Source organism: Lemur catta, chromosome 5 (assembly GCF_020740605.2).
Source record: "Lemur catta isolate mLemCat1 chromosome 5, mLemCat1.pri, whole genome shotgun sequence".
Lineage (NCBI taxonomy): Eukaryota > Metazoa > Chordata > Mammalia > Primates > Lemuridae > Lemur > Lemur catta.
Window position 1 is genome coordinate 10,342,136 of NC_059132.1, and position 11,890 is coordinate 10,354,025.

The window sequence follows — 11,890 nt, forward strand, 5'->3', positions numbered from 1 at the left end:
ATATTTTCCTAATTTTATAACCAACTTTAAGAGAAAAGAATCTTTCCTTAGTATGTGTATTCATGGACAGTGGAAACATAATTGCTAAGAAGCAGCCTTGCTTAATTTTTCTTTTAAAGGTTTCCAGTAGATAACCTATAATATATCCATAGTCCTTTATGAAGAAATTGTGGCTAGATTTTATACTTAAAATAGATTTTTTTATTTGGTAATAATTCAGGGACTGGAAGAGGTCCTACCACCCACACATACTTGAGCACCAAATTTATCATAAATAGCTTTGACTTGGCTTATAACCTCAGTAGGTTGAGGCATGCAGAAGTGTCTTATCTCATCTCATCTTAACCTAAGAGGTAGCACTGCTCACTTGCCTATGTGGTTATTTTCCAAGCACGTCACAAGGGAGAAGCTAGGACTTTGAAAGGAAAAGCTCCTCAGCTCGCCTGTCTCCAGCATGAACACCCGATTTTGCCTGTGGTAGCCTTTTGGTGCATTCAGCATTAGCTGTCCCTTTCCTCTTCTGCTTAATTAGAAATTCAATTTGACCAACAACGATTTGAGATGCATTATAAGCAGCCGAAATTCAGTTCGTCAGAAACCTGCCTTTTTATTCCTTTCTTACCGCATAATTCTGCAAAATTTAACTCCCAACCAGAAAATGACTTCAACCTGCTGCCTGAAGTGTACATTTATTTGTTCACTGGCACAAGGCGAAAACTGAGCTAAGTCAAGTGAGATACTCTCACACGTTCCTGGAAGGATAATTTTAGAACCAGTTTCAAAGCAGACTCTAATTCGAAAATGCCCCTACCACTTAGACTCACACGGAGATGTTACCAGCTTCACGAAATGTCATCAGATAATTGAGTTTTGCCAGCAGTGGACGTGATTGCAGTTGCTCTGGCCCCCTTGCAGGGAGAGGCAGGAGGAGGGGGAGGGGCAGTTTATTAGAAGCAGCTTTAGGGAGGGTGCCATAAAAGCAGACATGCAAAAGCCATGGGCTATTGATTGCAAATCTGGCAGGGCTGCAGGCCGTTCTCATTGCAGGCAGGGCACCTCAGGGCCCGATAGGACTCCTTAAATCTGTTGGCCAGCATCGAGAACTTGCTGCCGTGGCACAGAGAGCAGGTGGCACTGCCCGACCCTCGGCAGTGAAAACAGTTGTCCTCAGGAAGCTCCCCTTCCTGCAAGAGACAGGTCAGGGTTGAGTTAGAGCCATCGATCACATACAGGTCAAAATAGCACTTGGGCAGAGGCTGGGACAGAACTAGGGGAAAATGCTTCCCACAAATGCCAGTGAGGGAACTGGCCGGGACGCGGAATATCACAGCAAGTTTATCAGAGAGCATTTCCCTGGTGGACATCTCTAAGACAGCATCTGCTGCCACGGCACCGCGCATTCCAAGACTTTATATTCTTCATCGTCCTTGTCACCATGTGATGTGTTATTTCTGTAAGCTTCGTAAGGGCAGGAACTTCATTTTTATCATTGCCAAATACTAATAGTGAACCCTTGTAGCATGGCAGATAGGTGCCAGGGGCTGTTCCAAGAGCTCTCTATGTATCAATCCACCTAATCCTCACAAAATCCCAGTGAGATAGTATGAGTATTATCATCCCTGTGTCACAGATGGGAAAATGAGATACTGAGAAGTCATTTGCCAATGGTGACACACACAGCTTGGAAGAGGAAAAGGCAGGTTTTGATCTCAGGGAGTTGAACATCAGAATTCACGCTCCTAATGACTACATACACAGCCTCTCATTGTAGCTGTCCAATAGTAGGTGCTCAAGAAAGATCGTTTGTAACTGAGAGACTGAGTGGGTGAATCAATCAATCAATCAATCAATATCAATCAATAAGTGTTACAATCCTTCAAAGCTTAGCTCTGAATTCTCCCAGTACTTTATTCTCTTTGAGAGCTGCGTAAGGCCCAGTGATTAAGAGCTCTGTGCATTGGAGTTAATTGATTAGAGCTGAGGCTGTTGTCTGACATCAGCTGTGTAGCTTAGACAGTTCCCTTAGCCTCTCCCAGTCTGTTCCTTTACCTGTAAAATGGTAATTATAACGTTTACCCTTCTGAGCAGCTGGACTATTAAATGAGAATATATGTAATGCAATATTATCTATCTGATCATAGGTTCCCTATGAAAGTCAGTTCACTTCTAAGCCTTGCCAACAAGTCCTGGACTCCCACCCTCCAGAAAATACCCCTTGGCTATCGTCTTGCTCTTGTCCTAAGACATTTTAAGGAAGCTGGCAATATTCATACTCCTTATGGACTATGAACCTTCCAAGAAATAAGGGGAGATACCAGATCAAAACCCAGGGAACCAGGTAACAAGTCCTGTCCATTTCACCTTCTAAACATCTCACATCCATCCCATTCTTTTCACCCTGCAACCACCAATCCTAGCCCAGGTGCCCACCAACTCTGGCACGAATGCAGTGTGGACCCCTGCCCCTGGTCCTGCGGGGTGTTCCCTGCCCACTGATGCAGCCTCATTAAGTTGCCCGCAGTAGCGACTGCCACATAGAAAGCACTCAGTGCAGTGCTGTGATCACAGCTCACTGCGGCCTTGAACTCCTGGGTTCAAGGGATCCTTCAGGAAACCTTTTAATGAACTCTTGCCCTTCAGATAAAACCTCAGGGCATTTAAACTTTTTGTCACTTCTTTCATCAGGCTCTTGTCCTTGGGCCTTTCTGTACTTGGTCCCCAGGGACCTTTCCCCACCCACTCCCAACCCAGCCAACTCCTGCTTGTTCTCAGAGGTCAGCTTAGCAGCTCTTTCTCCAAAAAGCCTTGCCCCAACCCCACCTCCTGACCAGGTGCGCCACCCACGGCACCTGTACTGCCCCTAGCATGGCAGGTCTCACGCTGCTGAGAGCTCCTGCTCACTAGACAGGAAGCTCTCTGCACTAGTGTCTTTGCACCATCACATCCCAAACATCTAGCACAGTGCCTGGCACAACGTTTGTGCTGAATGAATAAGCAAACAAAACAATGACATATGGAGAACCCTTCCTGTTCTTAAATTCTAGGAACCAGCAAGACAGCTGGAGTCCACTGGGCAGCTCCACTCAACTCACACAGCTTTCTTTTCTAACTGAAGGATAAAAACAATCTCTGAAAGGGAGGAATAAGTTTTGAAAATAGCTCTGTTATGCTGCAAAGTACCTAAGAAGGTATTGAACTTTATTAATTCTATTTTTTTAAATTATTTTTGTTTCCATTTTTAGAGACGGGGTCTCACTCTGTTGCCCAGGCTGGAATGCAATGGCACAGTCATAGCTCACTGCAACCTCTGTAGCCTTGAACTCCTGGGCTCAAATGATCTTCCCATCTCAGCCTCAAAAGTAGCTGGGACGACAGGCATGAGCCACCACACCCAGCTTGAATTTTGTGAATTCTAGATTTAGGGAATAGAAGTGATTACTCAACTAACAAAAATTCAAATTATGTCTATGTACCCTTGTGTTAATATTTTATTGATTATTCCATATTTTAATATATCAACTAAAAAGAAATTAGTTTTCTTAAAGTATTCAAAATAAATATATTTGCCAAAATATTCATAAGGCAAATTGCCACAATCCATTTTCCTGCCAAATCCATTATGCTTTATGTTTTGGATTTGATCCCAGTGATATTTTAATGATATAAATCAATGTTGCCCAAGAAAGTACAGTAAAATCCTACCAGAATGCTATACATGTGATCAAAAAATTCATTTGCATAAAATGTCAGGTCCGTTAGATAATAATGAAAGATTGATGAAATGACCTGGTGAGCCTGCTGTAGAGAACAAAAACCAATCTTCAATCAAATTATATCTAATGTCCCATTCTAGGGTGCATTGTTAGGATTTCCATTCTTATCCTGGGTTGCAATTCTTTCTCCAACCACTCACCCTCCACGTGCTTTTTCTATTCATTCAGTTACTTCAACAAGTATTGAATGAGTACTACTCTATACAAGGTGTGTGTACTATAAGCCTCTTTCTTCCTTTCTTGGTATTTTCTAAATTATTCTCAAAAATACTTAGTAGGAGGATATAGAACAGAGTTGCACAGTATAGCTTAGGTTCTAGAACCTGACAGACCCTCCAGTTCACCTCTTACCAGCTCCAGGACCAGGGAGAAGGGTCTGATCTTTCATTGCAAACTCAAACGTTTGTATTGCCCTAAAGATAGTAACCAGCACCAATCTAAAGACTGCATAACAGGGCAGTTATGATCCCGAGATTGGTCGACAGATTGACCTAGATTTGACTACTGGCTCTAGTGACCTCTGGCAAGTTACTTGAGCTCTGTGAGCCTCAGTTTCCCCTGCTGCAGAATGAAAATATTAATAATACCTACCTCACAGGGTCCTTGTGAGAATTAATGCTCTGTGGGGCATGTACAGCATTGGGCAAGCTGCGTGGCTATCACGAGCCCTCAATAATAAATGGCAGCTATTATGATGATGATGATTACTATGATTTCAAAGGTGAGATCACATAAAGCATAAAGAAGCCCAGATGATTTATGGCCTCACATCCACTGAGCACAAAGCCAAAATTTTCCCCTTCCACCTTTTACTGTAGCTCGATTCAATCATTCTTCTCCTCTTTGATCGTTAATGCAGAGACCCAAGCCCTGCCTGGCTTTCAGCTGTGCCCTGCTCTTTCATCAGATTCTCACTGCTGCCCTGCTCCATATAACACAACAAAGAGTCTCTTGGTCAGAAGGGGCTCCTTGATGTTCTCTGACCCTCGCTTTTAGGATAAAGCTTGTCTGGGCATTTACTGCATGAGGGATTGGGCAAACAAGTAGCAGTTTAAAACAGAGTTTAAAGGACAGACAAGTGAAGTATAACCTTTCACGTCAACCTTCTGCTGCACACCTCTGTCCTAGTTTACAGCATTACAGGTAAAAAAAAAAAAAAAAAAAAAACATAGATCTCTCCAAATCGAATTTAAAGGTAATTGTCCTATCAGGCCGACTCTTGCTTTTTTATTCAGACCTGCAGTGTGACCCACATCTTACCATGTCTGGCTCTTTTCTGAAAATATATGCTCCTACAAGTTACAATCCGGTATGAGAAATAATAGAATTAAAGAATTTTACAATGAGATATCTTAAGGAGTCACATCCAAAAGTTTTTACTTAAGTACTGCACAAGTGAGCCAATCTGGAGACCCTCGCCGAGGGTGGGCTACGAGTAGGACAGGCGAGCTCTGTGACGCACCTGTGTGTGCTGCTTATGCGGGAACACGCTCTCCGCCTCCAGCAAAGGCCCGTCGTTCTGGCCCCTGTCTCCATAGCTTTCCTCTTTGCTCATCAGAGACTCTTCTGCAACCTCTTCTTCATTCTGGAGAATTTTCCTCATGAAGTCTCTCTTGTCCATTGGGGTTCGAATGATTTTCAGGTTGTTCGTGTAGATGATTATCTTTCCAAAATCTATGATAGGCGGGGGCTGGAGAAATGGAGAATGAGCATGGACACTTCACCACCAAATACGGGGCTGCAGAAGCTGTCCGACATCCCAGGAAACAGGAGAGAAGGAACTCCTACCATCCAACACTTGTGATCCCATTAGACCCCAAAGCTACAGCTCATTCTCTGGTTTGTTCTCTCTGAAAGCCATGAAAACTGGCTTCCTCAATGGTAACCAATCAAAGCCGAACTGCTCAGAGTGCAAGGCTCTGCAGGGCAGGGGCTAAGCTTCCACTCCTACTGTATGCCCCAGCAGCCACTGTAGGGCTGGGCACAATGAGTGCTTAATAAATGCAAGCACTTTTTCTCATTTTATATAAATATCCCTCCAATTTTTTCTCTGCATAAATAATAATATTAGTAAATGCCATTTATTTAGCACCATTTGTGTGTCAGGATTCATGTCTTACCAATGTTACCTCACTTTCCCCTCAAACATCCCTGTGAGGGAGATGCTATGATTTCCATATTTTACAGGTGAGGAGACTGAGTCTCAGTGGGGTCAGGTGCCTTGCCAAGGTGACAGAGTTACTCAGGGAATGTGGCTTGGATTGCAACCCAAGTACGTCACACTAAAGCCCATATTCTTACTACCTACACTGCACTATTGACAAGCATTTCTCCCCAAAATACAGGATCATAGTGTATATACTCTGTTGTAACCTATTTTTTCATTATCCATGTAATATGAAGATCTTTTCATGTCAATAAATAGACCTTAAAGCATCATTATTAAGAGCGTATGTTCCCTCATATGGAATTGCCATGTGTTACTTAATCATTTGCTCAGGAATAAAGTTGGCCAGTAGCACCATGCAGTAGAGAAAGCAGCCTGAGAATTGTTTTGTGATTTCTTGACCAAGAATACATATTTTACCCAGAGTTAGGACAGCTTGGAGGGACATTGCGTTGGATTCCAGGCCTACTGTCTACCTAGTGTGAGATACACGAGAGTCACATAGCCTCTTAGAACTTCAATTTGTTCATCTCCAAATGGGCTAATATCTAGCTGGTAGGCACTGCCACAGACAAACTAGTTATTAAAATGCAGAAATATTGCATAAAGGGTGGCAAACAGGTGCTGTCCTGAGACTTCTGAGTGCCCTCCTGTTACTCCAGCCTCCCCTTAGGAATCCTCTAAAATCCCAAAACCCAGTTATATGAGATTTAATACTTAGGACCCCTAGTCTCAGGACCCTGCCTCAATGCTCTGCTGGCTTCCATACTGATTGGGCAAGGTTCCTGTGGTTAAATATTTGGACTCTCATCCCTGAAGCTAATTACATCAAGTTCTGGGGGGTGGGAGGTGCTATGAAAAATGTAGCAAATATAGTGTTTGCAAAAGCTGGAGACACTATGCAAATGGTGGGCATCATTACTATCATTATTATTAAAAACCGTTCTTCAGTTGTGTGTGCACAATCGTGCTATGCAGCGGAACACCTCAGCATGAAATATTCTGTCCTGCTTATAGAACTGTACTATCAAATCTATCTAAATGCTACAGTTAAGCAGCCTCACATGTATTTTTGTCAAAATCTGGCGTGAGCGAGACTTCAGCATTCAGGTTCCCTTCCTTGAAACACCCATGGAGTTTTCAATAATTATTTATTATGCCACAAGCTTCCTATGTGGCCCTGTTTTCTCTCCCTCTCATCAAGGGATTGTGTAGCAGCTTCCATTTCCTATTGTTTTATGCAGGCTGGATTCCAGTTTCACACTCTGGAATATCAGTTTCTGAACATCAGAAGATAAGGATGGTGGTACTTTTGGAAGGTTCCATTTCTACTTCTAGTAATAGCCAAAGAGGTTCAGTTTCTAGGGAGCTTTTTCATATCTAGAGCTGGTTTTGTTTTTCAAGACAAAACTCTCAATATGCTAAGAGAATATAAGATCATCTGGTCCAGCCCTTTGCCTCTAAGTTGGTCAATATCCAAGACACCCCTCATAACAAATTTATTTTAATGTACCCCAAAGATGGAGGGTCCCAAATCGCCCTTAAGGTGTGCTTAAGTTTCAGTCACCCTGACAGCCGAATTCTTCCCTGTGTCTGAAGAAACTCTCTGGGTGTAAGTAAAGTTCATGTTATCTGATTACATTAATTGCCTGTGAGAAACACCCACTCTTGAATTATAGAGGGCAGAATGGAGCCAAGAATTTTTCATTTCCTTCCACAGTGCCCAGAATGACAACCTATGTGATTGAGCATTTGCAACTACTCTGGTGTCTGTGGCAACATGCTTAGAGATTGTCAATCAGGCTCTACGAAACCCTACCATTGCTCTGTTTTTAAATGCAGAAATGCCTTATTAGGTACTAGACGTGCAGTGGGCTTTGGAGTCAGACAGACTTGAGTTCAAATTCTATTTAAATGTTATTCAACAACTGTGTGAGATTGTCAAATCATTTAACCCCTATGAACTTCTGTTTTTCCAATTTGTAAAACTCTCCTAGAAATATCATGAAGATGAAATTACATAATATGTACAAAGTAGGCGTTCATTAAATGTTACATCCCTACTTTTTCCCTTTCATTCTTTTTATGAACCTTGTAAACTTCAAGGTTCATAAACTGAAGTTAGTTTTAATTCCTTAAACTATGTTAATTAATTATAACCACTTTCTCTACCCAGCACATAAAAGACTCAGCATTTCTTTGATCAGAACCTGCTCTTTATCGATCACAGTTGTGGGCACATTTGCTGAGCACACACAACAACATGTCAGGCACAATGCTAAGAGCTTCTTATGTATTGTCTTTTTTAATTGCCACACAACTCTCTTTACGTAGGCACTTTTATTACCGTCATCTCATAGAGAATGATGCTGAAGCTCTGCAAGGTTAAGTAGCTTGCTCAAGCGTACACAGCAAATGGGTAGAACTGGACATCAAGCCCAGGTTTTGTTGTGGTTGTTGTTGTTGTTGTTTGAGATGGGTCCCTCTCTGTCACCCAGACTGGAGTGCAGTGGCCCGATCAGTGGCTCCCTGTAACTTTGAACTCCTGGGCTCAAGTGAGCCTCCTGCCTCTCAGCCTCCCCAGAAGCTGGGACTACAGGCGCATGCCACCATGCCTGGCTAATTTAAAAAAAAAATTTTTTTATAAAAACAGGGTCTCAATATATTACCCAGGCTTGTCTCAAACGTCTGGCCTCAAGCAATCCTCCTGCTTTGGCCTCCCAAAGTGCTGGGATTACAGGTGTGAGCCACTGGGCTCAGCCCAAGCCTGGGTTTGACTGACATCAGGGCCCTTGTTTTGTTTTATAAGTCATTATTATTATTGTGGTAAAATATATATAACATAAAATTTGCCATTTCAATCATTTCTAAGGGCACAGTTCAAGGGCATTAAGTACATTCCCACTGTTGTGCAACCATCACCACCATCCATCTCCAGAACATGTATGTTCTTCTTCCTAAACTGAAACTCTGTATCCATTAAATAATTCCTCCTTCTCCTCTACCCCCAGCTCCTACCAACCACCATTCTACTTTCTGTCTCTATGAATTTGACTACTCTAGGTACCTCATATAAGTGAAATCTGATAGTATTTATCTTTCTGTGACTGGCTTATTTCACACATAATGTCTCCAAGATTCAGCCACATTGTAGCATGTGTCAAAATGTCCTTCCTTTTTAAGGCTGAATAATGTTCCATAGTATGTATATACCACATTTTCTTGTTTATTAATTCATCAATCAATGGGCAAGTGGTTCGTTTCTACCTTTAGGCAATTATGAATAATGGTGTACAAATATCTGTTTGAGTTCACAGCCTTTGCTTTGAATCGTTGCACTTAACTGTTACCTGATGTGGTCTCATAACTAGTATTTACTAAGAGTTATTTTATAATTGGATTCAGTATTGAAAAATCATGACATCCCAGCTCTCATTTCCTTATGTTTCATAAATACCACATTGACAAAGTGCTTCAGTGGAGGAAGCTGCATGAATCCATCTTGGATGCTCTCAGACTCAGAGGCTGGGTAAGACTGGGATGGGGCACTGGATCAGGCAACAGAGAAAACCAGGATAACTGGAGCAAGCAGTTGAATTAAACCTTCAACACTGTCTCTAGAGCACTGTGTTTTAACCAACTGAGCCATGCTTCAGTGAAGACTCATTTACCTAGATTTTTAAATCTACGTCAAACCATACATTTATATAAATGCCAAATTTGGCACATGACTTATGAAATTCAAGCAATCCAAAATTATCTACCATGGCTTTGTACAAGGCCTATATGAACTATAACTTTGTAAATTCCAAACCTACAAATAAGATACAGGTAAAACGAAATACTGTAAGTACATGACATAGCCAAGTACCAAGACTGTAAGAAATACTCAATAAATGGCAGATATTATTATCATCATTATTATTATGTAATAATCATGTTCTCTAAGAAGGAACATGCCCTAAAGCAAAAAGTATGAAGAATCAGAAGGCCCAGATTCTTATGATTCTGCACCCAATCACCCTGTAATACCCGGTGGGTCCCTTAACAACTTGGCACTCAATTTCCCTCATCTGCAAAATGGGAATGACCACACTTTGCCTTCTTCCCCCAGGTTATGGTAGAGACCCAATATGATAGATACAGATAGAATATTAAGTGACAGCATTTTGTAATGCATAAGGCACTTCATTAACGTAAGGTGTTGTTCATTCCTACCCCCTTTAATATTAAAAAGAGACCTAGCATTATCTTTGATAATTGCAGACATGCCCACAATTTTACTAATGCCAGCAAAGACAATAAATACATTTGTCTGCAAAAGATACATTATCTATTCCCTTAGGAAACTAACAATAAAAATAATTGGAGAATAATTATCTGAATTTCACACTTTAAAGATGAGAACACATCCTGGTGTGCTATTCATTAATAATGTGGATATATTATATAATTGTATTTAATCTTTTTTATAAGACATCCATGGTCCCACTGACAGAGAACATATACACATTTCCTGTCAATTTTGGAAGTCAATGAATATTTTCCGGATTCTTTTAGCTTAAAAGAAAATCACATATGGGCTTTTGATTATCCATGGTAGCAGGGAAGTAATTGAAATTCACAGATTAAACACATGCTTCAACTGAACTATGAGCTCAAACTTCTTCCCCACGTAACATCTCCGGCTGATTTCCTTTTCACCATCTCCTCCCAGGACTCCACTGCCCACACTTCATGCTAATGAGCAATGAAAAGGCAACGTAAACAAATAAACATTTTTAAAAAGCAGACAGTAGAAAGACCATAGGGGTAAAAAACAAGACATGGATAAACCACAAGTTAAATAATTGGCTGGAATAAAATGAGCACCTTCAAACATTCAGCTCTTTCAGGAAGCAAAATGACCCACTTCTGCATAATTTTCTAAAAGGGCAGTCTGGCAACCTGGAGACCGCTGCACCTCTATTTAATTTACATCTGAGAAAACCCAAAGATCCAATTACAATGTATTGCTCTGGGTGGAATTTGAATACTATATATGCTCATGGCACTTCCTGATGAGTAGTCAACAAGCATGTTATTTTTGTCCCAGAAATATTCTAACAGCGGCTTCCCATTTGGTGCACCTATAGCTCTGGCTGGTACTAGAGCATGAGTAAGATACAAATCTGAAGACTTTAGGTGTTTCTATGAACACAGTTTAGGGGCGGCCCTACCCTGAAAGCTTATATGCCACACACAATACCAACCTTATGGTCATTTGCCTTGTAATCGTTGAGCAGAGGCTGGCTGCCTGCCAAAGTATAGGCATTGCCCTCTCTAAACACGCTGATCCTCTGAGCAGTCAGCTTAGGGGAGCACAGTGGGGGTTTGGGAGCTTCCCCAGACCCATAAACCCCATCCATTGGTTCGAGGGACTCTTGGAGAAAACTGTGAGGGTATTCTTCCTTTGGTGACTCTAGTTCCTGCCCGTCTTCAAAGACCTGCTTCAATACTCGGCCACTGTAGGAGGAGGAGATTTTAAATCGTACTTTCCGGGGTTTGCCATCACTCTTCTGATTCAGCTTCTTCTCAGGGTCCTCCATCGGAAAAAGGCTCACCCTGTGGTTTCCAGGCTTTCGTGTAGCCAGTGAAACTTGGGCCTCTGAGAAAAAGGCATTTTATTTTGTCTCCTACGTATAATTAATTCAAGTTGTTGCTAGGGTATGGTCAGTTTACAGCAACTGACACCCCTCCATTAAATATTGATAGACCCTCATGAAAAGGAAGGCGATTGTGGGTTTATGGAGTGGATGGAACATAAGACAAGATTGGTTCTTCTCGTGAACCCAAGCTCACCCATAACTTCACCCCCAACCCTGGCTTTTCTTAACCTGAGGTTGAATCAATTTACTTATACGGAACAAGTGCCAATTTAGCAAGGATCAGATACTCAATCAGTTAACAA

The 11,890-nt window shown here is 41.7% G+C and overlaps 1 protein-coding gene across 1 annotated transcript; it reads right to left on the reverse strand.

Moving 5' to 3' along the window:
• Positions 1 to 1,001: 1,001 nt before the first annotated feature.
• Positions 1,002 to 11,528, reverse strand: GRXCR2 (glutaredoxin and cysteine rich domain containing 2). The gene is made up of 3 exons (XM_045551121.1): positions 11,193 to 11,528; positions 5,236 to 5,463; positions 1,002 to 1,184 (listed from the first exon to the last, which is right to left on the reverse strand). The coding sequence occupies exons 1-3, from the start codon at positions 11,526 to 11,528 to the stop codon at positions 1,002 to 1,004; spliced, it is 747 nt and encodes a 248-aa protein (XP_045407077.1).
• Between the last annotated feature and the right edge of the window lie 362 nt (positions 11,529 to 11,890).

Bases quoted from the DNA above. Each gene is read 5' to 3' on its own strand.
- GRXCR2 (XM_045551121.1), bottom strand. From the start codon at position 11,528: ATGGAGGACCCTGAGAAGAAGCTGAATCAGAAGAGTGATGGCAAACCC. The intron at 5,464-11,192 runs GTTGGTATTGTG...CCATTTCTCCAG, and splicing joins ACAAGGCAAATGACCATAAG to CCCCCGCCTATCATAGATTT. The intron at 1,185-5,235 runs GTGCGTCACAGA...TGTCTCTTGCAG, and splicing joins CGCATAAGCAGCACACACAG to GAAGGGGAGCTTCCTGAGGA.